The sequence below is a fragment of the Dromiciops gliroides genome, chromosome 2, assembly GCF_019393635.1.
Source record: "Dromiciops gliroides isolate mDroGli1 chromosome 2, mDroGli1.pri, whole genome shotgun sequence".
NCBI lineage: Eukaryota > Metazoa > Chordata > Mammalia > Microbiotheria > Microbiotheriidae > Dromiciops > Dromiciops gliroides.
In genome coordinates, this window is record NC_057862.1 from 575,298,056 (window position 1) to 575,322,344 (window position 24,289).

The window sequence follows — 24,289 nt, forward strand, 5'->3', positions numbered from 1 at the left end:
GGTTTGTGCTATTCACAAATAGAGGGTATTACTTCCACCAACAAAACTTAATCCTTGAAGTAAGGTTATGATAAAGGAAGGAGATGTGACAATTATCTGGTGCAATTATTTGTGACCTGTTTTCTATTTTCAGATTATTCATTATCTTTGAAAATTAATATGTATGTATATGTATATAGACAACTTTATTTTCAGATTATTTATGGGCTTTAAAATGTTTACATATATTTATTAATGCGTGTATGTATATGTGTATGTGTACATATGTATGTATGCATGTACTACAGATGATTATGCTCAGATTAATATTTAAAATCATTAATATTTAAAATAAGGAAGGTAAATATAATGCAAAATTATTCTAATACTTTGTAAAGCAATATTAGGTGATATAGGGATCATCGACTATTTTGATTTATATGAGTTAGTATGGCAAATTATGTCAGATATCTCTAAAGGGACATTACAAATAATATACTTCCAGCTTGCATATAGTAAGTGCTTAGTAACCCATGTGATTATTCTTCCTCTTTTACCAAGGAGGAGGAAAAAGAGGGGGGTGTTTAGGTCTGAATCATCCTAGTGGGGTCTTTATATTGATCTGTCCATACAGATAATTGCTTGAAATCATTTTTTTTTCTATTGAGGCACAACCTAAATTAGAAGCTGGAGTAGATATTATGCTGAAACAGAAGCTGGGAATGGTAGTTCTTCTCAGGGGAGGCGGGGGTGGAAAGGAATAGAGATCTGGAGATGCCATAATGGTCAAGATACAATGTCTGTGGGACTCAAGGGGAGGGAGAAAAGTACTAAACCAGACAAGGAATCCACAAAATTCAATCAGTAATGAAAGGAGATCCGTGGCAGAAAATTTGGGAAACTACTACTATTTGGGCCTCACATACTAGCAAAAGGTACATACTGCAATTGCTGGCAGGCCAATGCTAGAAGAATTCAAAATATCCCACAGATTTATGATGGATATATGAAGCCATATCAATAGTCATGAAGTCACTTACAGCTCTTGGAATATATTTAACACTCTCCATGTCTGAGGATTTAATATGCGAAGCAAAAGAAGAAAAAGACTACAAAACAAAATGCTCCTGTTTTCTCAAGTAGGGCTCCTAGAGGGGAGAAAAAAAGAGCCTACAAATTGTATAAAAGATCTGAAACTAAGTGGAAAAGATTCTGCCTCTCAATTTTATATATCATCAAGTCAGTATTTAGTCAAGAACCTCTAAAAACAATAGGAAGAAAATTGGTACCAGAAATTGACAAACATTTCTACATATGTCTCTTGATTTTATCAGTGAAGGTACTCTTTGCTATTGAAGATCTTAGCCTCACCAAACAGTCTCATACTCACAATTTTTGTCCATGGTTTCTCATAAATTCTCCACATAGAATCTATTCAATATATGTGTGTATATACACATATACACATATCTATGATTATATAAAGAATATATAACATCTGAATATGTAGACAGACATTTTTCTTACCATGGTTTTGAGTTACATTCTAACAAATCCTACTGCATATACATGTTGAATTCACAAAAAAGAGGAAATCTTTTTAGAACAAAATTCTAGACATTTGACACCTAATTCTTTCTCCTGAGGCCTCATGCTCTTTACCAGGGAATTTGTGAACAGGTGAAACAAATGCGAAGAAAGAATTTTTTTAAGAGTTGTAAAGACTATTCAATTATCCACAATGTACAACATTGTGGGGGTAGGAAGGAAGTCCTCTCTGCTAATATCACAATGGGAAAAAAAATAACAGGGTTAAGAGAATCAAAGGCTCTCAGAGCTGGAAAGAAGATCAGCGGCCAGTCAGGTAAGATAAACCCTACCCGGTCAAGAATCTCCCCCAAATATACCCAACAAATGGCCATCCAAACTTTGCTGAAAGATTTCCATTGATGAGAAACACTACGTCCTGAGATGGCCTATTTTACTTACAGATCATTCTAATTGCCAGGACAATTTCAAGTCCAGATTTACCTCTCTGAAACTTTCACTTATAGGTCTTAGTTCTGTTCTCAAAGGACAAGCAGAATAGCCTTCTTCTGTGTGATAATTCATCCAATATTTAAAGACAGCTATCATGTCCTAAGCCTTCTCTTTGCCAGACTAAACATATCCATTTCCTTCAGGTGCTCTTCATATGGTAAGACCTTGTGCCACCCTGATTGAAATCATATCCAATTCATCAGTCTTTTCTAAAGAGTAAATTGACCAGTAATAATAATAATAATAATAATAATAATAATGTAATGAGTTGACCAGTAATAATCACAGGTTTAACCAAGGTTGCTGATAGGAACAAGAGAGTTTAATTGTTAGGTGGGAAATGAACAGTATTGAATTTAAAACAGTCCTCCCTTTATAACCTTAAAGAGAGGATGAGACATATTCTAAGAATGATTAAATAACATTATGGACCTTGAATACAGATCCTTGAGAATAATCTAAACATAACTGTCAATTGCACCACAGAACAATTACTTTGTTAAAAAAAAATCTAGGGATAGATTTCTCAACTCTATCAGGATCGAATATAATCACTTTGGTGGATTTTATATGCTAAAGCTCTTGAAAGCTTCCTTGTAAATAGCAGGGTAATCCCCAGGTTCCTTGGATAGAGCAATGAAACCGTCTAAATTTTTCCCTTAGTCTGAAGTCACTGATGTACACATGGAGATGCTCTAGTCAAACTGGCAGATATTTCTGAAGAAGCAGTATTGATAAACTTTCCTTTTCTAAATTCCTGCTAGTTCTATAATTTCTGAACCCTCATTCCATATTTTCCAGATTTTAGCCTGTTTTGATAGATCATTTGGTCTTAAATCTTTTTTTAACAGAAAAAATATTAATGAACAACATGTTAAATTTTTCGATATTGCTTTGGTGCAAATATAAGTTTGGTTAGCCTCTTACTAGCAAACTTGAAGTCCTCTTTTGGTCTTTTTTACTCCCCTTTTAGATGAAGGATTTCAGAAGCAGCAATGCGAACACAAGGTAGCATTGTGAATGCTGTATAAATGCACCATTTTCTTTCACAGATTGGACTTTGTAGAATGAAATGTCAGAGTTCCAATATTTATTATCTGAAATAGGTTTAACATTTGGAAAATGCGTTCAAACACAGAACCTTAGAAAGAAAAGCAAGTGAATTTGACAGACAGCACTGGGGTAGACAGAAACCATGGATGACAATATTTTGTTTTACTCGGGGAAAAATTTGAAGAAAGGGATCATTTTAGTTTAATAAGCTCCCATTTGAGGTTTTTTGTTTTTGTTGTTTTGTTGTTTTGTTTTTGTTTTGTTTTGTTTGTCTGTTTGTTTTAAAGGACTCATTCCCATCTGTTAAGACAAGGGCCAGCAGAAATCACTTTTAAATATACGTGACCACAATATTAATAATGAAGAACTCTTATATTTTATTTAATGCTTTGGCCAGGACAGCTATTTAAAGGGGTTACTAGTTGAGGAAAGAAGAATAAAAAGCCATCATTCACTTTCCTATAAGTTCAAACATTTTACTAAAAGTTTCGATTGGCCCTGCTGTAATCGCTCTGAAAATTAGTTGGGAACTTCAGTATTTCTATTAAATCAGCAATGTCTGGTTCTTATCCAAAGATTCTGCCTAACGAAGATGCCAGTTCTCATGGATTGGACAGCCCACCCTGCAGCATTCCTGAGAATTGTACAATATAATAATCTTGAAAGTCAGCAGAGTGGATTATCCACTTTTTTTTTTCTGGACTTGAACTTGTGACCTTAACAGTAGCACTGCAAAAAGCAAATGTGCTATGCACTTTGCCATAGTAACCTTCCATGTATACTTTTCAACTTAAATACACACAACTGAAACAGCTACAATTTTGGAAAATTATGTACAAACCCTATATTTCTTTTGATTATATATAAATACAAATTAGCTATTTTTCTAAAAAGTGGTTATAATAGTAAATAAATACAAAATAAGAATCTGACCATTATACTTCATGTGCTGGGGTTGAACCCACATAAAATGTACAACTAAAATACATTTAAAATCTTTAAGGAATAATTCTCTGATTAAAATATTTGTTTTCCCAACTTTTGTAGACATAAATATATTTTCAAAATAGCTGTGTTTTTTTCCATTTCATTACATAAATAAAGTCTTCATTGGGAAATATTAAAGTGTCAACTTGTATTTTTTTTTGCTTTTGTCTAATATATATTTTTTAAAATTCTGCTGTGCTAACGACACCCACATCCCTCCACAACCATATCTTGATAATTCTTTAACACGACTTTTTCATTTTCATCAAGGTAGAGCATGGAGATAGCACTGAGTTCTGTTGGTACACAGCATGCCTTGGGGATTTTGGAGTTAACTGAATTGACCAAAGTCTGAACAATGGCATGATTGGTTGAGTTCAGGTGATCAGCCAATGGAAAGGGGCATTCCCCATGGCAGTAAAAGGCATGATACCCTGGTGGGGCAACAATCCAATCATTCCACCCCACATCACTGAAGTCTACATATAAAGGATGTCGCTTGCAACTGGACTTGAGGCGTTTCCTCTGTTTGTGTTTTGCTTGACGCTTTTCTCTTTTGTGGAGAGGATGTCCTTTGCCATCATGGCCAAAAGTTACTAGTAATGGTCTTATCTGTGACCAGCTATGATCGTCCTGATGCAAAGATCTACTAATCCTTACATGTCTCTTGGAGACTGCTCTGTCATCATCCAAGTGAACCACTTCTACCACAAACCCGTGGTTTGTCTGTCCCTGTGCAATCCACCTCATCACAGCGGGTGTGACATCAAAGTTTTCCCATTTGCTTGCATTATGATTTACCAACCTTGTGTCCAACAGTCTTGTTATGGGGTGTTCAGAGATGGATGTTGCTGGCTTTATAATTTCATAAATATTAATACGATGATGGTGATTGCTGTTATTTTCAAAAGCTTCCTGTACCTGCTCCCGAAAAACCTTAAGTTCAGCTGAAGTGATAAACTCCTCATTGGGGATGGTTGTTAAATTAAAGAAGAAACGCCGGACTGTTTTCCCATTTGTTTCTGGTAGCTCTTCCAAAGATTCTGGTTTGGTTACAAAAAGGAAAAACAAAAACAAAAAATTAATCTGTAATTGAGATAGTGACAATTAGAATAGAAACATTTTCAGTTCAAACTTTGAAATTCAGCAAACAGAAGAGATTAGAAATTTTTTTTGATTAGAAATTTTTTTAAGAAAAAAATGTTTTTCTTGTCTACATGTTTGTTTATATGAGCACGTACAGTGAGAATCAAAAATATAATTCACTATCACACTTTTGATCCAATACTGGAGTACTACATTCCAGGTGGTTATAATAACGGGGAAAGAACTATGAAGCATTACTTTGGAATTCAAGGACTTTAGCAAAAAAAAAACAAAAACCAACAACTTTAGCACTGTAGTTAGCAGAGGTCTAATGAGAATGATTAAAACTGACTGAGGATTTACGGAAATTATTGCATTTCTTAAAAAAAAAAATGTCTTTAATGTCAATCCCTTAAGCTCTATTCCAAAACATTACTCTACAATTTAGATGATTTACAAATCTTGATATACAGATTTCAGTGTCCTAATTAAAGACCTTGAACTTAACATCTGTGATGATATTTTACGAAGCACACCCTACTATTTCATTCAATAGTCCATAGACAAGGGCATTTATATGAATCTCCTTCTTCGGGAGAAATGCATGGGTGGTACTAGGATACTGTGGTAATTAGCTCCATACAATATCAAGAGAAATAGCTTCCTATCTGTAGTCTTTCCTATGACCTCCACATGACCCCAAAAAGGCAGGTTACTTTTCAGATGCCTTCAGGAGGAAAACAGCTAGTGTGTGTGTGTGTGTGTGTGTGTGTGTGTGTGTGTGTGTGTGTGTGTGTGTATGTGTGTGTACGTATGTGTAAACCTGCATGTATGTTTTTCTGGAAAGTATATTAAAACCCAAACATCTATACAATTGTACTACAAGATGAGATTCAAAATCATGAAGTGTTTCCTCCCAAAGTTTCAGTAAAATACTATTCATAATGAGAGGAACTCACTGAAATTTAGTTACTTTAAAGAAAAGGACTGTGGCTCCTCAAGAAAATATGGTAGAAGGGAACTCAGTGGTTGAACCCTGCAGAATGCTCCAATGAATAGTATTCTGATCAACCAGGCATGCAAGTTTGTTTCTTTTTCCATTTATACTGTATCCTGTGTAAGTCACTTTGAGACTTTGCTGTCTCACAAAGAACAAACTAATACATATGGTTACTATTTAATTAAGCTCCCCCCTCATTTTAGAACTTCCTAAAAGATAAAATGACCACTGATCTTAAATTATAGCCACTTAGTTAAGGATACAACTTAATTAAAAATCTAGGGAAAATTGTTATGTCACAGTTTTATGTCATAACAAGCAGAGACTACATTTTCTTCCTTCCTTTCTTTTTTTTTAATGGCTAACCATTGAAGACTAATAGCAATAAGTTTACAAAATCCAGATGCCTTTGGAAAGAGACCTGATGACACAGAATACTGGCCAGGCCACCATTCCAAAGGTAGTACTTATGTATCAGCAAAAGAGAGAAATTCCTCTTCGCTATTTTGCTTCTGTCTTTAATTTAAAGAGTAAGATCAAAGGGGAAGGGGGCAGTACTTTTCTTATTGGTGTGAATATTTTCACTAAGGAGCAATTCCATTTTGATTTTTTAAAAAAGTCAAAGCTAATTTTAATTTTTCAGAAACCAAATGAATTGAACAACAATGTAAATGACATCTTGGCAAAAATGCAAGCATTTCAAATCATGGTCAGCAGATGAGGAGATACATGCCAAGGGATAGTACAGAAAACTCCTTTGCTTGCATTGGGGAATGTCAATCCAAGAAAAAATATCCCAGGCTTTCTGCTATCCGTATAGGTCAATACACCTAAATCTGCTGATTATATTCTCTGGAAACCAATCAGTATTCGTTATGCTTATGCCAACACACTCCCACTGCCAAATGCTATTACCATTAGTGTGGCTGCACTACAAATTATTAACTAAAATTTTCATGAATGACAATGCTTTAGCCTTCTTGTCCTCCATCTTCTGCATTTAACTCAACTAACTCCTACATATATTGGGTACCAGGAATTTCTGGAGAAAGTTGGGAGAAAAATGGCTAACTATTTCCATGTATATAACTACCTACCTCTTCCCTTCACACTCAGTTCCCCTAACATGACTAAATATAAAGTATCATCATACTTTCCTTTCAGCTTGAGAAGGATAGGGGAATCTGACCCAAGGAGACAAAGACACACAACTCTTTAGACATTTGCTTTTACTATGGTACACAAAAAGAAATAGCAGAAAAGAAAACAGGAGAAAATCAGGAAGAGGAGGAGTAGAGTGAATGGAGAAGAGAAACTTTCCTATCTGGTAGATAAAAAAAGAAAGCAATTAAAATATGGGATACGGAAAAGAAGAAAAACTCAATAAGCAAAAGAGACAAATGAAGGAGAAATGAATGGGAGGAAAAGACACTTAAAGAAGGCACTATCCAAGAAGGGGGAATAAAATCTAGGGGGAAAAAAGTGTCAACCAAACAAACAGAGAAGAATCACTTCAATAAAGAAGAAACAAAACTTGAGAGAGAGCAAAAATACCTTCATTTTCTAGCTTGTACCTTCAAGGGGTGAATCCTTGTGGGACTTTTCTATCATCCCTTCCAAGTAGAAGTGGCATGAAGGCAGCCACTATGGTTATGTGAGTTAAATGTAGATCAGGGAGGATAGCAGTGGGGTGTTAGGTGCCTGAAAACCTACTGTCACCTCACCAATATTACCTTGGGTCCTTTACCTCCCCTCTTCCCTGGCTGAGGCTGCAAAGAAAGGGGATGAATTATATCTTAAGGATCAGAAGGACCAAAGCAAGGTCCAAAAAAGCAAGGTAAAGAGAAGCAGAAAGAAAAAAAACACAAAATTAATGAGAATGTAGGGTAGCGAAGGCACATCAGGGGTAACTAGAAAAAATGTGGCAAGGATGAATGAGAAAGAGAAATCCTAAATGTGTGAGAGGAAAGAATACATGAATGAAAAACAGGGAAGGGAAGAAGAAAAGAGGTGAGGAAGAGAGGAAGGGAGGCAAAGAGGAAGGAAGGAAGGAAGAAAGGAAGGAAGGAAGGAAGGAGGGAAGGAAGGAAGGAAGGAGGGAGGGAAGACAATAATAAAAGAACCAATTATAATCTGAATACTTCTTACTTCAAATTTTTTTGAAAAATCTTGGATCATTGGTATGAGTACCCCATATACTGATGCAGATCAGTGGTGGCGGGAGATCCCTTCCAATGCTTACACATTTTTATCAGTTACTGTGGCCAAAAGAAATAGTCTCCTGTTGGAAAAGGCTCCAATAATTCAGGTTCATCTCCAGACTTTGATGAGTCATAAGGCTCATATGTTAATATAGGCAAATAAAGAGAAAAAATGTATAATTTAGAATACCAAGAAATCTAAAAAGCCTCTTGTTCTTTTTAAATTGTAAAAAAACAAAAAGCAAAAATAAACCTATTGTGTGACTGTCTACTGACTAAACAGACTATTAGGGCATAAGTTTTACCCCAAAATAAAGAATTTTTAAAAAAGGTATATCTCAGGCATTAAAGACATATCATCACCCTTGCTCAAACTTACTTTTCATTGCTCTCCATTGCAGACTAGAGAACAAAAATCTAGAAGTTTCAGCTGAAGTGGATAGAGAAAGGGAGGAGACTTGTGATGTCATTGATATAGGGAATTCCCAGATGTGGAAACTCACTCTACCAAGGCACGTCAGCACTTTCTTTGCACATTAATAGTCTTAGGGAGCCACCTGGAGCACTGTGCCCTTGGGTAACACAACCAGCATGTCTCTAATGTAGTACGTAAGCCACCATGTCTTCTTAACTCTGAGTTTAATTCTCCATCCATGGCTATCTCTGAGTGGGTATTATGCACAAAATATGGAGACTTAGACACTGCTAACAACACTGTAAAGTCTCTTTGTTAGGATAGCAGAATTTTAGATCACTTGAACCTGATAGCACTTGCTTGGCAGTATTCTTGCTTATGGAAAAGTAAAAAAAGAAAGAAAAAAATAGAAGGACTTTATAACTAGGCACCCAAACAAAAGTGAAAAATTCAAGTAATCTACAACATGACCAGCATTCATTTATCTGAACAGATTACATAATTTGACTAGATTTTTCAATGTCCATTCAGATTTGGGGGGTAATACATATTCTTAATCTAATTTGTCCTTCCCTTTCCCTGAAAAGGGAATTTAAAATAAAAGGCAAGAAAATAAAGATACAATAAAAGGCAAGAAATCTAAGATGAAAGTTGATATTAAAGTTCATGTATTAAGCAGAAACAGGGATTCTTGTTGTTCTGAACGAAATAGTTATGGGAATAAATAAACAAGGACAGAGAATGGTATATAGGCAGTATATCACATGATAGGTTCAGTTCCAACTTTATTTTATTAACTTATTTTCATCTGGAGGTAGGAAAATCCCTTCACCAATGCTGATCTTCAAATAGTCTGTAATGTTTAGACTTGCCTGGGGCCTTGAGAGGTTAAATGGCTTTTCTAGTGTCACACCAGTAGGATCTATAAGAAACAGGGGTGGAATCCAGGTCTTCCTAATTTCAAGACTGGCCCTCAAACTATTATACCTTGCTGCCTCTGTCCCAACTTTAGAAAAATACTAAAACTCTTCATGCAAAATCAGTTCAATAGTTTTAAAAATATTTATTAAACACCACTACATAGGATCATAGCTTTAGAGTTGACAGTGACTTCAGAGATCATATAGGACCAAGGTCTTTAACCTAGGATCCATGAAATAAATAAATGCATATGTGCTTCATGTGTGTGTCTATGTTTGTGTGTGTGTGTGTGTATGTATGCACATATGGGACAGTTAGGTGGTGCAGTGGATATAGTGCTTGACCCTGGAATCAAGAAGATCTGAGTTCAAATCTAGCCTTAGGTACTAATTAGCTATGTGAGTCAGGGAAAGTCACATAATCCTGTTTGCCTCGGTTTCCTCATCTACAAAGTAAGATGGAGAAGGAAATGGAAAATTACTCCAGTACCTTTGCCCCCCCCCAAAAAAAACAACAAACAAAACCCAAACCCGAATGGGGTCACAAAGATCAGACATGACAAACAACTAAATAACAAAATATATATGTGCAAAGGTATATGTATTTATATACATATAATGTGTACACATACATATATGTGTGTATGGGTGTATATATATATTATTACTAGATTTCCTTTGTAATTACATATATCTTATCTTAGGCATTTAAAACCTGTTTCTGAAAAAGGGTCCATAGGCATCATCAGACTGCCAAAGAGGTTCATGACACTAGAAAAGGTTAAGAAATCCCCAATCTACATTTTCAAGATAAAAATATAGTTCCAAAAAGATTGATGCTTGCTAATGCTCACAAAGATAGTAAAAAAAAGGGATAGAATAGCACAGGTGACCTGGCACTTTAAAACACTGATGCCCAAGCATTACTTATTTATTTTGTTGCTTACATTCCTATAAGGGCTAACATGAAATTTGAAAAGATGCTTCCCAAGGTGATATTACAAAGAATTTTCTTTTTAAAATTTCTTAAAACTCCAGGAGAAGACTGCAGTTAGCATCAAGTACAACTTAAACTAAGTTAGTATCAATGCTCTGACATTTCTGACAAAATCACACAAAGTGGAAATAAAAATAGGGAAAAGCCTAAGAACTCTTCTTAAAAAAAAATTAAAAAGTTAATATACCAGGGGGAAAAGTCATTGAAAAAGAGGGAAAAAAGACAGAGAAAGGGAAAGTAACAGAGAAATTATATTTCACTTCCCCAACAAGATGATGCCATTATCACAAAGAGGGAAAAAAACACTGTTATTAATAACATTCCTACCTACCCTAAGGTGTACTTTCCTATACTTTTGAAATAAATTAATGCATCATACTGTCACCTGAACTAGATAGGGGCAAGAAGACAGGACACACATATGGGACTCAGTGTATGAAACAGAAAATTGTACCCATTACCAAAAGACTAAGGGAAAATCAGATTCATAGTGATTGTCCTCTTACTATACATCAACAATTCAGTAATTAATTCAAAGAAGTCAAAAGACTTAGATTCTGCAGCCTGGTTCTCTCACTACCTAGCTATATGCAGTGTTAGATCTTGGGGCCTCAGTTTCCTTATCTGTAAAATGAAAAACTCAGACATGAAAGAATCAGAGGTTCTTAACCTGTTTGTGTCGTGGACCACTTCGGAAGTCTAATAAAGTACTTGGACTCCTCAAATTAATAGTTTTTAATTCATAGAATAAAATACAAAGAGAACCAATTATATTGAAATATCAAAATATTTTTCTCATCTGAATTCATGAAACTCCTGAAATCCATCCATGGACCCCAAGTTAAGAACCCCTGGATCAAATAATCTCTAAGACTGCTTTTAGAATAAATCTTCAATGATCCTACTGTATGAAAGACAGGATAATAAGCATTACAGGAGATATAAAGATAAATGTATCCTGCTCTTAAAGTGCTCACAATATAGAACTTTTTGCTTGAGGGTTCACATGTTATACTGCAGAGGCATGATTTTGCCAGTGTGGCTATAAACCCAGACCATTGCCTCTCTTAGAAGATGACAGTCTTTGAGACACTGTGTAGCTGAAAAATTCATCCCCTTGTACCCAACCTGGTGATGAGACTCTGAATTTAAATCCAGACTTATCTTGGGATAATTGGAATCCATCATGTGTACCAAATTTTGTCTTAAACTTGATTGAGCTACTGCTCTCCTGGTACATGGCAATTTCCATGCTATGGTGACATCTCAAAATGGAACTTGTATTGGCACTGGCCATATATATTATTTAACAACCATTCAAGTTGGAATATATAAGTTAATACCAGTTAAGAAATCCTTTGGGTCAAAAATGGCTTGAATCTGTGAGCAACATTACTATTAGGCTATTTGTTGGGTCTTGGAATGTTTGGGGGGTATAATATGGAGAATTTCATAACTTATTAAGATTGTAACTGAATTTTAAAGTTTCTATCATTCATAGGGTGGATGGAAGAATAGTGTTGAGTAGAGGACAGGTCACGGTCCTTCAAGTTTATGTAAAGAATGTGATATCTCACATTTTTCTTGTCTAGCCAATATTCCACACCAAGCATAGAGTCAAACCTTGTAGGTTCAACAGAACTGACAAACCTGGAGGCATCTGAAAATCTGCTTGTAAAAATATAAGTGGCTTATCTACATGAGGAATTTTAAATGCTCTTCTCATACAGAGGAGCTAATGTTCATAACTCAAGCCTTCCTAAGTTCAAAGGAGAACTTTACCAAGAAGTGTGGCACTTGCTTTCCTTTGAAATCAGGACAAAAATGCTTGTACAACACTGAAAAAGTAGCACAGACAAGACTTCACTGGGTTAAACAGAAGACATGATAACTGACAACAGTGATTTAAGATTTCCTAACACATAATGTGGATTACCCTTAAAATGAATGAAAGAGCTACAAAGATGATATTTTCTTCCTTGCTATAATTATTCTGGAGCCACAGGCAATGATCTCTTTAGGATTCCAGATTGTATACTAAGGAAATTAATGAAAATTCCTTATTCCAAGAAACTTTTGGTCCTTCCATAAATAAACAACCTTTGATGATGTCCAAACTGAATTTTGTCCTCTAGTAAAGAGTGTATTGGCAGAGTTCCAATATTTTTTCAGTTATTGCTATGTACAGTGCAAAGGCCACTGAAATACTTGTAACACTATGTCTCACATACTATTTCTAAGAATGATGACTCAGCCTTTAAAAAAAAAGTTGTAATAAGCAAAATGTCCAGATTTACAAAAAAACAAACAAAACAAAACAAAAAAATGAGTTTCCATCACATTTGATATGGAAACAGCCTGTGCATGAGCATTTCAGCTCCTTACCTAAATCGAGCCATGATAACCTGATACTTTTTTTACCGCACCATCCTTTTTGACATGCAGTCTATGAATTTGATAGGTTAGATTCAATTCTGCACATGCAAAGCAATCTACCTTGAGTAGAAGTAACTTACTTAAGGGCAGCTAGGTGGTCTAGTAGATAGAGCATCAGGACTGGAGTCAGGAGGCCCAGATTTCAAAAATGGCCTCAGACACTCACTAACATGTGACCCTGGGCAAGTCATTTAACCCTGTTTGCCTCAGTTGCCTCCTCATCTATCAAATGAGCTGGAGAAGAAAATGGCGAACCACTCTAGTATCTTTGCCAAGAAAGCACCAATTGGGGTCATGAAGAGTCCAATACTACAGAAATGACCACATGATGGTTTATAGCTTAACTAAAATTGATCAAGCATTCTTGAGAAACAAAGTAAGAGAACCTGTGTTCCAATCCTTCCCCTAATGTTTACTGTCTGTGTGAACTCAGGAAAGCCAATTCATTTTTCCTGAGCCTCTATTTCCTAATCTGTAAAATGAGGAGGGGGTAGGTACACTAGATTATCAATGAAGTTCCTTCTACTCTAGAGCTATGATGATAAGTGTATACTCAAATGGCATCTCCTTTAAGCTGTTATGTAAAACTTAAATGACCTCACCACTAAATAAGAGACATAACCTTTCTAGTTTTAGTTTTGATTAAGTTGAAGTTTCCAAATTCAACAAGCTATTTGCAGAAGAGATATCAAAATATCTATTCTTGTTGTTTCTTTGCTCTTAAAACCCATTCCAGTTAATAGCAGGTGAACAGGGGAGGGGGACGTAAAATTTCAATGAGCCCAGGAATTTGGTGACAAGGGTCAAAGCTATAATAAAAGTGACATTACCGCAAAAATCAACAGAGCCTTTCAGAATTTTTGGTTGCTGAATACTGAAGAATTTGAATTGCATCTTATTGTCCTGGGTACCAAAGTTCACATGCTTGAGAAGTGAGCTTGAAAATGAAAGTGACTATCAAGTAAATATTTTCTCTTCTTCATGTGGATATTTGAATGGAAGAAACTGGTTTTTGTTTTTGTTGTTATTGTTCTTTTGCCTGCTTTGGGACCCAATAATCACTGAGAACAAGTGTTTTAACCAATAAAAGTCATCCTCAGTCCTGTGAGAAAATGTCTGATGGCTTATACTTCTGCCATGCTTTTAATTGGGGGCAGGCTATTACTACTCTATTTTATAAGAGCACTCAGCAGCAGGAAAAAGCAACTCACCCAAGAAGTCACATGGGTCAGTATTTCATTCTTCTACCCTCTGTGCCCAAATCCTATCAATATAACTCCTTACAAATTTATGTCTTAGATTATATGTTTGTCTATCTTATTCTAATACTTTATTCAATTAGAATTAAGGAATACTATATCCCTTAGCTGTTATTAAACCATCTCTAAAATGTGGGTAAAAATGGCACCTACATCAGCATGTTATTGTGAAGATAAAGTGTGTTATTTGTAAAATAATTTGAAAACCTTAAAGTGCTGTATAAATTAAGTAAATCATATAAACATCTTCCAAATGAATTGCCTTCTAATAAGATTTTTACTACTTGCCTTGTTTAATCACTTAAATACAATGTAAATGCTGTATTTTTTTTTTAAAGCTAGATTCAGACACTGTGCTTAATACACTGGCATTCTGGTGCTATTAGTTAAAAAAAGAATTATATTCACTACCATAAAAGTCACATTACCTGCAAGTTTAGGTTCATTTAATGTTAAAAGGACAGCTGGTACAAAGCTTTCATTTGCAGGATTCTTAAAGATTATTTCTACACTAAAACTATCTCAGACTTAAGCAAAGAGACAAAAAATTCCCTGTGGAAACAATAGAATTGATTGTGGAATTGATCTCTCACAGGGATTAGATAGGGATTAGAAGCCTTCCAAACCATCCCAGAACAACTGTAAATTAGGAGTTTCTGGGAGTATATAGCATTTTTAAAAGAATGACTATTTGTGAGGATTTTCTAGGTAGACTTGGTCTGAAAATCCCTCACGTTGGATTTCAGAAGGGGAAAATGAGAAATGTGGAAGGAAGATTTAGAGTGAATGGGTCAACACAAAGCCTTTTTGTAATCTTTAAATTTATCCAAAAAGAATTGAGGATGTAATTGTGCGAACTTTTCAAATTTACTTTACTAAAAGGATATCTTGTTAAAGGGGATGCAGTTTTACCTTTGCTCTTCCTATCCCTCAGTATTAATCTGTATGCACCACCTTTCAAATTACTTCTCCTGTGTGTCCATTAAGAGGGAGTAAGAGGGAGGTGAAGAGGGGAAAGCAACAATCAATGTTCATTTCAACTAGCTGTTAACTCGAAAGATTCAGAGTTAATGTTGGATTATGGCGGGTGGGGAGGAAGGGGGGGGTGTGTGGAGGAATCCTTATTCCCTCCATTAACACAAGGCATAAAAAACTGAACAGGCAAGTTTCCCTGGCTCTTGTCTTACTGCCATCAACAAATGTTTACTGAATGTCTCGAGATCACAATGTTAGAGCCAGAAGCATCTTAGCAATCATCTAGTCTTCCCACACCCCACCCCCCATTTTAGAGATAAGGAAACTGAGATGGGGAAGCGATTTGTCTCATGCCATACTGCTAGTAGGTTGTGGCAGAGGACCTCAAAGACCCAAACCGAGATCATGACTTTAAGCCACCAAGCTGCCTCCCACATCTGGAAGGCTCAGTTACTAAGCGCTGTTGAGGACACAGAGAGGCTCATGCCTCTCGCCTGCCCAGTTACCTCCCCAGTCCCTCACCTTCATGGTGGAAGCTTCTGACAGTATTAGCCCGGCTGGTTGCTCTCTCCAGCTGGTAGTCCATGGTGGGATCCCCCAGCTGGCCCGAATGCAGGCGGTAGAGGTCTAGCATGTAGGGAGGGATGATCGCGTTTTTGCTGGGGCTCGGTCTCTGCTTCAGCCCGAACATACTGAGCAGTCGCAGCTCAAACTCGCTCAAGATTTCTTCTGACTGCTGCGGCGTGGAGCGGCCGGATTCAGCGAACTTCCTCCGGCCCACCTCCGGGATGAGGCCGGCTGAAACACCCAGCAAGACTTGGTAAAGCAGCAGCGCTAGAAGAGAGCGGATCCCGGCAACCATGGTCAACCTGCAGAGTGGGTTTGGGAAGTCGGGTGACGTGGGGTGGGGGAAAGGATAGGGGCGGACAGCAGAAAAGCAAGGATGGAGGTGAGTCTCGGAGTTCTGTGACAGATGCACCGCGCCAGCGGGCCGGGACCCTCCCCGGTGGCACGCTTGTCCCAGGAGTGCCAGCTTGCCCGGCGAGTCCGCATCTGGCCCCAGCCACGGCCCAAGCCACCGTCCCGGGAAGGTTGAACGGGCGGCCGCCTCCCGAAGATCTCCCGTCTCTGGGGAGCTTCCCTCCACCTACCCCCGCCTCTAGGGGGCAGGGGCGCCATGACTGCAATGGGGAGTGGGCGCTAGCTGGGGCTGCCATCCCTGGCCGCGCCCCGCCCACTCTCTAGATTACCACCACCTTCCCTCCCCCCGCCTCCCCCCCTTTCAACAATCTCCCGGAAACTCCAGTGGTTGCTGAGACGTCAACTTAGACTTTAAAACTGTCTGCGAGGGAGCAGATCGAATTTGGGGGATCCGGGGAGGGGACACCCGTGCTTTTGGTAGAGGGGTTTCCCTTTCTCTCCTCACGCCAAACTAGGACATCTGAGGTGCGGGGATAGCCATTCTTTAAATGTATAGTCTCCATTTCCCGTGGCTCATGTTAACAACACAAGGTACTAATCACATAGCACAAAACTTTTAGAAACATTACACCAGCCACGCATAATTTCTTAACACATACACTATTAACGTAAACACACAGCATATCGCTTTGCATTATAAAACATACACACAATGCGTATGACTTCCTGATACGCACACACTGTATATTACTTCCAGGCATGCTACATTCACAATATATGACTTCCGAACATACGTGATCCAGGGCACAACCACTTCCATATACACACACATGTACACACATATACACAATACATACATACATATATGTATATACATGTATAAACCACATACTTTATAGGTATATTGTAACACTTCCTTTTATACCCACATAGCACAGACCTTCCACAAGGAAAAAGTGTATACCCAAACACTTTTGGAGGGTTGTACAAACGTCTAGATAGTTGTGGAAAGAAGGGGTTCCGGGTCTCTATTATTTTACATGTCAGGGTAGTAAAAGAAAAGGGAAAAGAGGGGTGGGGGATAGGGAACTAAATTCTTTGTCCTTTTGATATCTCTAGATACTAGAAGATCTTTCCCTCTTTTCCCAAAATAAGTAGCAGGAAGGGGCCAGCAGGGAAGTAGGTGGAGGAAAGTTCTCAAGAAAGATGTGTAACAGGGAGACGGGGTACCTGGTTGGAAATGGGAAAGGGCTGAGTCTAACGGGTGAAATGGAGGGGCAACCCTTTTTAAGATTTTTTTTTTTAAATCATCAGCGAAGTGTTAACAGCCATAATAAAATATCCTGGAAGGGGGAGGGAAGGGGCAAAGGAAGGAGGGGCGAAAAGGGAGTGCACTTCAAGTTGTCTTGGAGTGGAGCCGCCAAGGAAGGAGGGGGGACAGTGTAAAAGGGTGGGGGAGCGGGAGCCAGCTGCAGCTGGGACCGCGCTGCACGTGGGCACTGTAGGGTGTTTACCTTCGGCCGAGCTGCGCCCGCCGGGCGGGGGAGGGAGGGACGGAGGGAGTTTGTGTCTGTTGAGCTTGGGTAGCTGAAGGCAAGTGGAGGTGGGCCCAGAGCCTCCGTCACCGACGGGGAAGCGGGTCAGTATAGGTGCGAAAAGCTTAGCATCACTGGACCCCACACCCGCCCCCTCTTCACGGTGCGAGCCCTCCCCAGCCCCAGAGAATCACTCCTCTACCTTTAGGAGACTGCCGATTGACTAAGAAGCACACGGGGGCACGTCCATTGAAACAACCTCCACATGGAAAAATCTCTGGCGGTGGAGACTGAAGCTGTGATTTTTGTATCCCTTCCTCCTTCTTTGGTGCCTGCCGAGGCGGCCCCCCCTTTCCCGGGTGGCAGCAGAGATGATCGGAGTCTCCAGGAAGAGAAGTTGGGGGTCCGGGAAGGGGAGAGGGTAAAAGGAAAATAAAATTTCCCCGCGGTTGAAAAGCCACCAGTTTTGAAGGGGGTTTAGGGGTAGTTATTTTCTCTGCAAGTTCAAGAAGTCCTCAGCCAAGTGCTGACACATAACAACAGCGAGAAGGAGGGGGAGGAAGGGGGAGAAGGGGGAAAAAAGTTCTGAAGTCGTCCTTAGGAAAAACCACCCGCTGGCTGCCTTCTCCTCCCGGACGGATAAAAGAGGGGGGTTGTGTCTCTCGGACCCTTCTCTAGCTCCTCTGCCGCCCATCGTTTTGGGAACACATCCTGAGAGAAAGGTGCCCAGAGGTGGATCCCTGCGGCGGAGGGTGGGCTGCGATTGCCTGGGTTGTACCTGTAGGGGAGTCCTGGGAGGTTAGTCTGGGTAGGGGTGGCAGCGGCAGAGGCAACAGCGGCGGCAAGGCTGGCGTCTGCAGGAGAGTTTTCTGCTCTCGGTGTGTTTTTTTTCCGCATCACTTGGTGTTACTCCAAACTTGCCTCTCTTACAGCTGTTAAGCAGAAAATAGAAAATCTCCAAAGTCCAGCCCGCCTCTGAAGCATACTTTCAGCAGATGGTTAGTCAGCAGGCAGTCCCAGTCAAAGCAGGCTGGTGGTTTTCCTTTTCTTAAAAATTTCCCCCTTTGCTTGCACACACGGCAATCAACAAGTTGTCTTGTCCTTTGTGTCAGTTGGTAGAGATAAATCATGTATCTAGATAGAAAAAATAAGTTTTCTTCTTTTCAAATTAAAAACTGGGCGCTTTGCATCCCTAGACGGAGAGATGGTCACTTGGCCGCTTCAGACGGGTGTGTGATACTGCAGGTCCGAGGCATTAATCTTCGACTTTTCTCCTCAGATACTTCTTTCTCCCTCCCCGTTTCTCCTTAGTCTCTTCCTGAATGGCGAAGCAGTTCGGGATGGGAACAGAAGGCACTTTACTCTCGAGTTTCTCTCGAGTGCACACACAGTTTTCCAGCCTTCTTCTGCTCGCGCGTGTGTGTGTTGTCTTCTTGCTGTAAATTGATTGAGGCGGTTTGATGCCTCCTTATGCTTTTTGTTTCTTGGCTGCTGCTGATGTCACGACCTCGGGGGCTTGAGACTTCTCTGCCAATCACAGGCGGCCTGTGGGAACTGGGACTCGCAGGAGGGAGTGAGAGCAGGGAGAGCAGAGAACTCCTGCTGTGGTAGGAGCAGCAGCAGCAGCAGCGGCAGCAGCAGCGGCGGCGGCGGCGGCGAAGGCGGCGGCGGCGGCAGCAGCAGCGGCGCTGTGGCAGTGCAGTCCCTGCTTTTAAAGGGGACGCCTCCTCCTTTTCCCTCCCAGGCCCTCACAGTAAACCACCCCACAGTCTTTTCCTTTCTCAGTCATTCCAGATCTCAACATCTGTAAGGTAGAAAAGGAACCAAAAGGTATAGCCCAGAGGAATGGAACCTTTTGATAGGGGTGGGGTCTAGAGAGAGAGGGAGGGAAATGCTAGAATAAGGGGTGGGCAGACCGGCACCAATACTCAGTCCTTAAAGGAGAAAAGAAAGTTTATTAAAAATAATGATGACGATAAAAATAATAAGCTTTTAAAAGCTGTAGCTTCCTCAAGGCGATTTCGGAAGTGAATGCGGTAACTCCCTTGTTCCCCACCTGGCCCAGGCCCGTTATTTCCCTTTCAGTTTTTCAATTTCACAATACAGATGCGTTTGGGAAAACTAAACGAAGTTGCAAAGTACAACTTCCTTGAAGAGTGGCGATTCAGACACAACTGCCTTTCCAGTAGACACATCTGTCACATGTGTCCTCCGAGCTAAAACTACGCACAAGAGCCAATAAGGTCACGGTTGCTCTTTAAATCTTTTACATCATACATACACAATACATATAAACATATTAAATATACATACATATTTGTATAGTGAATATATTATGTATCTAAGTGTGTATTCCAGTTTGCTGTTCCTTTCACTTCCCCTTGAGTAGTGGGGGGGAGGGAGGGAAAATTAGGTGCGTGTATGTGTGTGTGTGTGTGTGTGTGTGTGTGTGTGTAGAGGGGGTGTATTATTAATCTTTATGGTTGCAATCACTGCTTGCTAAGAAACTTATCTCATGCAGCCCATCGGCACGAGATTAGCTGCTCAGATGACAGTAAAATAATGCACAGCATGATCCAGGCAAACAAGAAGATTCCGGTTTGAGGTTTAGAAGAATCCCCTCCCCCGCCCCACTTCTCTCGCCCCCAATCGGGAAAGATGTGAATGCAGTTTCTTTCTTTCTTCTCCTCCCTCCTCCTCTTCCCTTCTCCTCCACCCCCCCTCCACCCCCCCCCCCCCCCCCCCCCCCCCCCGGCTTGGCCTTCTTCTCTCAAGTCTTTAGTAGCCCGAGGAGCTGCTGTGACTGGGAGTCTGGTTGCTGGAGCATTACCATCTCCAAAGATTCTTGGATCTCCCTGGAGAAATGACTTCTCCTCTGTAGGACTTGGGCAGCAAGACATACATAGCTCAGGCATTCACTAAAGTTGTTAGGAAAAAGCTAAAGCTGGGGAAGGCCAAATCCGTGAAAACTGTATTCACTTAAGAAGTCTCTGCGCCTACAAGCGGAGAGGTAGAGAAAAGTCTGATCAGATAGAGATTTGAACAATGATCTATTATATATGCGTGTATTATTTTTTCGGCAAGGAAGCTAAAATAATTCGAGGTTACCCTTACATAAATCGGATTAGATCCCCACAGAGGAGGAATTAGGCATTTGCTGCTTCCAAAGGTGTGAAGGTTAAAAAAGGCATTTGGGGGAGGGCTGCTCAGTAGAAATGAGGAAGAAAGTGAGAATAAAAGTCACCAAGGGGGGAGTGGGGACTCTACCTAGTATTACTATATTACAGAACATAAGAAAAACTTTTAAACAAATTTAAAAGACTTCATTCAAATATTTTACAATAAACTAGAAAGAAATGACATGTTCTATTCAGAGATACGAGTCAAGAACTTTTTCTATTGTCTTTTTCCTTTAGAAAACATATCTTCTTCCTACATTAAACTCAACTAAAGATAACAGTAATTTTATCCCTTTGGTGACTTGGGATTATATATCAATCAACTCATAGCTTTCAAATGAGAAAAAAGATTATTACTAGTATCCCCCCACCCTAGAAAAAATATTAAAACATACTTTTCTTTTTGATGGAACAAACCATTTTACAGGCTCCCTAAGGAAAGCTATGAAAGCTCATTTTATATCCTGTATTTTTTTAAAAAATGGAATGACTTCAATGTCATTCTCCCAAATTTCTCAATCACTCTGTATATGTTATTGCATACCTATCTCAACCCAATTTCCTTATATTGCTCTGTACAGATCCTCTTACTGGGTGTGCCAATCCAAGAGTAGTATGGGAATCTGAAAGTGAAACACTTTGGGGAGGCTTTTTCATTGTCTTCAGACAGGGGACCTTTAACATTTATTCACCATACCTGTAATCATGCCTGCCACTGTTTAGGAGTTTGCTTGTGATCGAATTCATAATGGAAAACTTTACCTGGCTAAAATAACCTGTTTCTTTTAATTTTTTCCTTAAAATCGAAGGGGGAAAGGAGAAGAGGTAACTAACATTCCACTGAAGTTATTTACCCTGTTCTTCCTTCAATTTATAAGAATGTGAATGTGAAGGGGGAGGGGGAGAGAGCCCTACTTAATGCTGCTGTCACAAGGAGTCAACAGATTTCTGAGATACCCTGCAATCTGCTTTAAGAAACACTGCAGTAGTGTACAATCGTCTGTTTTTTAGAGATGGCTGCCCTCCTGTGGCAAAAAAATGCCAAGACACTTCTAAAAAAGTAGTAACCTAGATCCCTGAGTTTTCTTCTAGTGCTGTCAGAGACTGATTATCTTTCTAACTTTGTGATTTTGTTCAGTAGAAACTCTCAAAAGCATAGGGTATATGCCACATTTATATGCCTTCTGCGGATGCCTTGGAAGACAAAGTGATTTTTCTGCCTAATAAATTAATTTCTAAATATTATCTAATGCTTGAAAAAAAGGTGGAAAATTATTCAGATGGGTGGAGTGAGACTGCTTTCTTACCGAGTTTATTAGGTTTATTTCTCTACCAGCTTATGCTAGGTCAAGGGCAGTATGAAAGTCCCTTAACTCTCCTAGTTGGGAATGGAAAGCCAAATATGTTACTTCTTCCTTTTGAAGTTCCACCCAAAGGGATTCCTTTGCAGGGGGTGGAAAAAAAGACTAATCTGATCAGCAAGAGTGACAGCCACAGCTCTCAGAAATTAAACAATATGAATTCTCTGAGTTTAGAGGAATCAGATTTTGATTCTTCTGATTTTCACATGGGTAGATAACGCAGAGTAAAATGAAATATCTAGAATGACAATTTGGAAACTTTTCCTTTAGCAATTTAGTTCAGACAAAATCAAACTTTATTGCTTCTTGCAGCTATTAGGATGTGCAAGTATTGTTACTTCAGGGCCTACCAATTATGCAAATTAATGCTAAAATAATGATCATAATATATTTTAAAGGTCACTAGCACTTGATGATTATTCTACCTTGTAATTCTTGTTCCAGTTAAATCCAAGGTAGTTATCAGGGGAAAAGCCTTATATTTTAGCAAAGCTATCACTACATCCACATGTCATCATACTAATCAGGATTCTTTTCCCAGGCTTAATAGGTTGTAGTTGAGAATTCCATCTGGTCTGTATAAAACTATTACCTAAGCATGAGTTGCAATAGTTAGCTAGACTAGTAGAAATGGGCACAATTATTTTTATGCAAATCCCAGTACACTGTGTCATATCTAAGGTATTTTAGGAACCTTCCAGATTTTCCTAGGAAGCAAGTAAAACTTCCATCACTGAACTGCTTACCTTACCCATCAACATTACACAAGATGATATGTAAAACGTTAGTTTGTATGAATATGGTCCATCCAGTTCTGATCATAATATGGACAAGTTGCTTGATTTTAGACAATTCACAACCTAATTGTGTTTCATCTATCAAATGGACATAACACTACCTGATCTATCTATCTCATAGGAATGTTATAAAGATCAAAAGATACCATATGAATATATTCAGAAGAACAAAAAGGATTACACAATATGTTATTATTTACTTTGCACACTTTCCACATATTGAAAATGCTGTGTGCTTTTTATGAGGTGCAGCAAGGCAAAGTGGATAGATAGAGTGCTGGACCTGGATTGGGCTCATTCAATTTTAAATCCTGCCTCTGACATGAACAAGCTGTGTGGCCCTGAGCAAGTCACCTAACCTGCGGGAGCCTCAGGCAGATCTCGAAGATGAGATGTTTGAAATGAGTTCCCACGCCAAGGAAATCACAGGTCCTTGACCATATTGATGTGTTTTTAATATCTATACCTATAATATTCTGGGACAGCTTTGATTAACATGAAATTACAGGGCTATGCAGACTTTGCTTTATATAGTACTTATCCTCATTGTATCTGTGTATGTTTGGTCTCCTCAACAAAATAATTAGTTTGTTTTGTGCAAAGGCTATGTCTTAAACATTCTTATAACATAATTAGTATTAAATGATCACTTATTGAATTAAGTTAATACTTATTGCTGATTGGCTTACTTTGTCTAAATAGTCTAATTAGTAGAGATCGATAGATGATATTTTATAGATATATGTTCTTTTCATTTGTATTTTGTATTTGTCTTTAATTTAAATTTAAGAAATCTATGTGTCATGCACTGTGCTAGGTGCTTGGAAAACAAATTAAAAAATGAAACCATCCCTGACCTCACTGAGCTTGCTTTTTGTTGAAAGGAAATATCATGTGTATAAAATAATTATATAAAAATGTATACAAAGGGACTTTAGGGAGGACACAGGGTCTTTTATGAAAGATAGTCTGTTAATTATAGAATAGCCATTTCTGAGAGCACAATGGTAAAGTAGATTAGAGTGTGATGGGGCCCCAGGGGGGATGGAGCTGAGATGGAAAGTGAAGTAGAAACTTGGAATGGAATTTTGGCCCAGATAGTCTATTACATGAAATTTGAGAGGAGTCATATCCTTTATACTGTAGTG

At 38.8% G+C, this 24,289-nt stretch overlaps 1 protein-coding gene across 1 annotated transcript; it reads right to left on the reverse strand.

The window, feature by feature from the left end:
- Positions 1–2,473: 2,473 nt before the first annotated feature.
- Positions 2,474–18,720, reverse strand: BMP2 (bone morphogenetic protein 2). The gene is made up of 3 exons (XM_043981377.1): positions 18,007–18,720; positions 15,871–16,217; positions 2,474–5,102 (listed from the first exon to the last, which is right to left on the reverse strand). The coding sequence occupies exons 2-3, from the start codon at positions 16,208–16,210 to the stop codon at positions 4,258–4,260; spliced, it is 1,185 nt and encodes a 394-aa protein (XP_043837312.1). The 5' UTR covers positions 16,211–16,217; positions 18,007–18,720; the 3' UTR covers positions 2,474–4,257.
- Positions 18,721–24,289: the final 5,569 nt, after the last annotated feature.

Excerpts from the sequence above, each read along its gene's own strand:
- BMP2 (XM_043981377.1), bottom strand. The coding sequence starts at position 16,210 with ATGGTTGCCGGGATCCGCTCTCTTCTAGCGCTGCTGCTTTACCAAGTC. Across the intron at positions 5,103-15,870 it reads CAGAAGCTTCCACCATGAAG|AATCTTTGGAAGAGCTACCA; the intron begins GTGAGGGACTGG and ends TAACCAAACCAG.